Below are 6,000 nucleotides of genomic sequence, written 5' to 3'. Positions count from 1 at the left end.
GATACACCACGACTGGGATCTGACTTGCCACACTCAAGGACAGGGCTCTTCAAGGCCCACGGGTCCACACTCAGGTCAAGCTGGGGTGCACAAGAGAATGGGGGTGCAGGGTGTCGAGGTGGACTACAGTGCATGTAGATGGATGCCCGTGGCTCTAGCCAAACGTTGCCTCGATGGAACTGGAGGCTAGATTAGCCAGAATTTACACGATGACTTGCATTTGTGTTGTGGTATCTCTCAACTTTGTATATCTTAGCAGGGAATCTAATAGTCCTATTCGTAGCCTTTGTCTTCTAAGAGAACCTCAAGCCAACCACTCCTGGGCCTCAAAGGTTTGAAGGGAAGCAGCCTCCAGAGATGTCACGTGTGTATTCATGGGGCCAAGTGGGCACCCAGCCCCTTTCGTCCCCCAGAACCTCACACGGGTAGTACTTATTCTTCTGGACTCAGCTCAAATGTCACCCACCACCTTAGGGACTCCCTCCCTGACCCACCCTTCCTTGCCCTTCCCTAGAGAGGGCCCCTCCCTGCTGGTCACTTCTTTGTCTCTTTACCCTGCTTAACATTCTCCTAGAATATTCTTCCAAAGCGCAGTAATTGTGTCTGTTTCCAAATCTAAAATGTCAGCTCCGAGGGCACCGACTGTGATTTACATTTTTTTAAATTTAATTTTAATTTTATTTTCCATATTGTTTTATTCTATTTCTACATTAAGTCTACTGATGTTTACTTTATGTACTAATACAGAATCATTATTTTTAACTTTCCATATGAACTTGAAAATAATAAAATGTTTTCTGCTACTGGCGTCTATTGTTCAATGAATATAGGATTGATCTGATTATATTGTTGGTATCTTTTATAGCCTTATTTCATTTATTAAATTTTGTCTGTTTTACTAGTGTGGTACTGAAAATGGCATGTTAATGGTATCTTCTGTAGTTTCTGTGCTATTTGGCAATGTATATGTAGAATAGCTACATTTCCCTTGTTGAATGTGGCTTTTAACATTAACGTCTTTACCTCAGTTAAAGCTTTGTGGCTCCAATCCCTACTCTGGAATCAAAACTGCAAGCCCTGTCCTCTCATGATTTCCACTGCCTATTTTATTTTCAGCCTTTTTCAATGATGGACTTAAACTGGTCTCGTGATTAGAATATAAAATTGAGTTTACTGTATGAATAAATTTGAGATTCTGTTATTTATAGGCAAGTTAAGCTCACTCACATTTATTGATCTAAGCATTTTATTTGGTCGCAAGTCTGACATACTGTTAATGGTGTAAATATTATGAGGTTATATTCACCCTTTGGTTCATCTTTGAATGCCCTAAAAAAATTATTTTAGTATTTAGGAAAGTTCGTGTTTTTATCTTAATGGTTCCCTTTTTGTTCATACTTCCAAAATAATTTTCTTACTTAACATTATACTCTCATTTATGGTCATTTTATATGGTATCTTTTGACGAGCAACTTTTGCATACCAATCAATAATCTTATTCTGTTTTCTTCTTTTTCTACCTGTTTTCTCCCAAGTCTTTCGGTGTAGTCTTTCTACTTTGTCAGAATGCATATTTACATATAATTGTTCAACCCATGACACCACTGTTGTGGTAGTATTATCTCAACAATCAAACACATAAAATGATCAATGTTGGCCTTTTTGCTAAAGTTTTCACAGTCATCTTTTGGTTGGAGGAACTTTATCCTCTATGGGATTCCTCAGAAAGACGATACCAGTGTTTTTCAACATACTTTAAAATTTAACGTTGATTTCATATGGCTTTGAGACTTGAAGGGAAGCTTAACTGGATATAGTAGTCTGATTTTATACATTCTTTTCTACATTTCTTGAAAATTCTGCTCCATTGTTGCCTTGCTTTGTCTTTCCTTTGTAAAAGTAAAATAAAGGATAGAAGCCTTCATTTCTAAATCTCTATAGAGGAAAATGTTTGGTTTTCTCTGCCTGTCTCTCTTCCAAATTCTCCACTTCTCCCCAGCAATCAATTTCTTCCTTCTGCTTGCTTAGTCTCTCTACGCCTTATTTCCATCACCTTGAATGATGGTGGGAGTATTCCGCATTGCTGCTCCTTGGGGACCTAGTCAGTTGTTGTGTTTATTCTACTGCCAAGCCTCATAGTTGACATCAGAAGCTTGCTTGAATTCACTAGATAGGTTCGGCCTGATCTGTCCTCTCCAGCCACCGCTCTTGCCCTGCAGCCACTGTGTGTGATTTACTTTTATTCATTGCAGTGCCAACATGCCCAGGACAGGACTTGGCACACAACAGGTGCCCAGGAAATGTTTGTCAAATGAATGAAAAAGCAAGAGATTTTGCAAAAACCCAACTAAGGGAAGCACCCAGCAGTTACTCCCCCTGCTGATCACAGTATCACCCTCCAGAGCCCGCAACCTGTCCTGAGCTCTGGAGAAATGCTCCCCTTCCAGATCCTTCTCTCAGGAAGTCCAGCCCCCTTAACAGATGGAGGAAGCCAGAGGAGGAAGAAAGTGCACCAGGTTTAGCCAAAATGGTTCATTTACGAATTTAATTTGATCAGTGACATTCAGGCTATAAAAACATTCTATACAGTGGTTTAAAAAGTGATACCCATTCCCCCAAAGCAACCCATATATACAACGCGGGCACGATTCTCCTGAAGAATGAGGCACACAGCCTGTGGGAATAATCTTTGTACAGAAGGACAAGGTGTCTCAGAGACAACTTCCCCCAGTGCAGAGCGCCCCCCAGAGGGGTCACCGAACAAATGCAGCAACCAGGGTTTGCCAAAATAAATAGACCTTTTTCCATACATATAAGTGATATATGTTTCAACAAATATACAAAGTGCAAACAACAAAAAGCCCCCGCGTCTCTGCACAGGGGTGTATTTACATGCTTCAGAAGAGACAAGGCTTTCAGTTTCCCACAGGGCAGGACACAGCGTTTTGTGGTTGTGTGGTGAACAGTCGTGAACAGCCGGCAACGCCTTCCAACATCTTTGGGCAGGAATCCACGGGAGGCTGCCACCACTGTCTCTTTGGTTTAAGTGCGAAAACACACGTAATCATTTCAGAAAGAATTCTCATTTACTACGTTCCATAAAATGACCGAGCCCAGGAGACATCCTACTGGTGCCGAAACCCCATGCATGTTTCAGATGGGCACCCACTACCCGCGAGCACCTTGTCAAGGAAATCGATGGGGCATCTGCATAGAAATGGAAACACTAGCCAGACAGTCATGATGCTGGCTTTGAGGCGCTCGGAGAAAGGCCTTAAGAACGTTCCTCCACAGGGGCCCCTGTCCAGCCTGGGAGCCCACCTCAACCCTAAAGGAAAACAGTGCAAAATAATAACACCAAGATTGACTTTACACAATGTACAACCCTGAACTCGAAAAGTGCAAAGGGACATGAAAGGGGCCAGAGGTGGGGCCCGGGGCCGGAGTCCATACAGCCACAGGGGTCTGAAGGACGCTGTTGGAAGCTGCTTGTCTTCACACACAGGGTAACAGGGCATCTCAGGCACTTACGACATATTAAGGGCAACCGGGGGCTCAGGCTTTCCGTGGGAGCCGTGGAGGTCTTGGTGCATGAATGGGGCTCAGCAGGCCCCAAGCCCTGCCTGCTGGATTCAGCCATGCCAGTGCCAAGGCCAGGGTCCCCTTCCTGGTTTAAGGGAGGGGCACGAACCTGGCTTTGTCCTGGTTTAAGGGAAAGGCACGAACCTGGCTTAGCAAACCCGAGTTTGATCCTGAACTGGGGGTGGCTGAGCAAAAGCTGACTGGCCGTCCAGCAGAGCAGAGGTAAACACATTGACTCCTGAGCTTGGGGGCTTGGGCTACAGAATGGGGCTCAGCAACTGCCCTGAGACCTGTGTTCAAAGCCACTGCTTGCTTTCTCTCACTCCACCAGTTCGTCCCGCAGGGTGAAGTCCGTCGTCCCCGGAGAAGGCAGAAGCGCCCCCGCAGCTCACCCAGCCTTCTCCTCCTTGGCATCATATGTAAAGAAAAAATCCCAACCCAAACCTGTTCCATGAACATCATCAGAAGCCCGTCCTCCCTCTGAGACTAATAAATATATAAACAAAGCTCTGGCAGACAGGCCTCGGGGCAGCCGGCACTCAGGCCGCAGCCACCATGGTGCTTTTGGTTGGTTTGCACGAAACAGGAGGGTGGTGAGGTCTCAGGAAGGGTCAGGTGAGAAAGAGTTCTTCCTGTCTGTGACCGGCCACGGTCCCCGGGGAGGACCAGGGCCCCAGGCAGCGGCTCAGGCCACGTCATCTTCTAGGCTGACCATCTGTCTCTGTCAACAGAATGATAAATGCCGGAAATGATCAGTCAAACATGGAGTAAACACGGCCGGAGGCCACCTACACCTCAGTCCCTCTTGGGCCACCCTGAAGCCAGCCCGCGTCATCGCTGGCCTGGGCCAGCACGGTCACCTCGGTCCTGGGCTCTTGGTTCCTGACCCTGGCCCTAGTCTCTTATCCCTGCAGGGGCCACCAGAGGGTGGCTAAGACTAGTCAGCGCCCAGCAACACCAAGGCCCGTCCTTCCCAAAGCAGTCACCAGAGGGTGCCCCTGAGCATGGAGTCAGTTCCCACCCTCGCCCCGGGGCCTGTGTTCCCCGCACAGCAGCCAGGGGGCGCCTGCGAGCAGCCGAGTCAGATCACCTCCCTCCACTGCTCAAAAGCCTCCTGGGTTCCCCCCTCACTGAGAGCTCAGCCAAAGGCTCCCTGGACTCACCAGATCCTGCTCCACCTGCCCCCAACCCTCCCTTGCTCCCCTTCACTCTCTCCACTCCAGGTACCCTGGCTGCCTCGGCGCTCCTCAAACACCAGCCTCAGGGCCTTCGCATGGTCTGTGCTCTACACACCACACACTCCCTGCTCGGGGAAGCCTGCCCGGACCAGACCACTTTACCTAGAATCACGTCCCCTCTCCCCCAGCCCCACTGGCTTTATTTTGCTCCATATGTTACCATATGACTTACGACCTCTCCTCATCCCTGGTCCCCTGCCACGAGAACACCCCTAGAGGACCGTCAGCGCTCTGGGGGCTGGCGGGGGCCCTCACCGAGGGGTAGGTGTAGCCGTCCTGGTCGCGGCAGATGTGGACCTCATCCTCCGTGGTCTTCTGGTACACGGGGTTGTCAAAGTTTATGCTGTTGATGCTCTTAAGCCTCCAATTCTTCCAGAGGAGGAAGGTCCCGAAGCAGAGCAGGACAAGCACCACTGTGGGGACAGGTGGCCTGGTCACGAGGCCATGCTGGCCACCTGCCACCCAGCTGGCACTCCAAGTGTCACCGCCTTTGGACTCCCAGCCTTATTTGTTGAATGTTTTTGTTCCAAACATAAAGCAACCATTTGCCAGCTGAAAAAAATCCCTTTCCCTCTAACTTGAAGCCCTGGCAACCGTCTCACCAAGAAATACCCAACTGTTCTCGAGTCTTCCAGGTTTCTCTGTGGTTAAGCACACATGGAGGGAAAACCCACCTTTTCAGAAATGGGACTGTTCTCTATATAAGGGGCTGCAACTCACTGTTCTGTTTGAACGGGTGGGAGTGGATGGCTCTTGGCCTCAGTAGTGGGCCACCAGGGGGCGCTCCCTGACCCCCACCTCAGTCCAGGGAACCACCAAAGGCTCACCCAGCCTGGGTTCCTAAAAGATTCTGGCCAGTGTCAGAAGATGGGAGAGATTCAGGCTCTGATAGGAAGACACTGGGGGGGTGGGGGAGTATCACCACTGGGCAGCCACCAGCAAGGTGAGGGTCCCATCTGCTACTTTTGTCAACCTACAGTCAGAAGACGGTTGGACACTGAAACAGGTGTCTGTGAGTGTGCTAGGTGCTGCAGGGACACCTCAAAAGGATTTCCTCAGCACAGGAAACAGCACGAAGCTAACTGAGCCATGACTGACTGGGGGTGAGCGGGGGGATGAGATGGACGAGGGCAGCTCGCTGGGCAGGAGGGTCACTGGGCAGCAGGGGTCGCAGGAGGAC

At 49.0% G+C, this 6,000-nt stretch overlaps 1 protein-coding gene across 1 annotated transcript in view; it reads right to left on the bottom strand.

The window, feature by feature from the left end:
* Positions 1 to 2,528: 2,528 nt before the first annotated feature.
* The window catches only part of LDLR (low density lipoprotein receptor), a 29,921-nt gene continuing 26,449 nt past the window's right edge, over positions 2,529 to 6,000 (bottom strand). Inside the window, exons 17-18 of the mRNA XM_017662049.3 lie at positions 5,076 to 5,233; positions 2,529 to 4,303 (exon numbers count right to left, since the gene is read on the bottom strand). Coding sequence (XP_017517538.2) covers positions 4,268 to 4,303; positions 5,076 to 5,233 — 194 coding nt within the window. The 3' untranslated portion in view covers positions 2,529 to 4,267. The remainder of the gene's footprint in view (positions 4,304 to 5,075; positions 5,234 to 6,000) is intronic.

The sequence above is a fragment of the Manis javanica genome, chromosome 13, assembly GCF_040802235.1.
Source record: "Manis javanica isolate MJ-LG chromosome 13, MJ_LKY, whole genome shotgun sequence".
NCBI classification, from domain to species: Eukaryota; Metazoa; Chordata; class Mammalia; order Pholidota; family Manidae; genus Manis; species Manis javanica.
The sequence above is the reverse complement of the archived record's forward strand: the minus strand, read 5'-3'. Positions and strand labels throughout refer to the sequence as shown.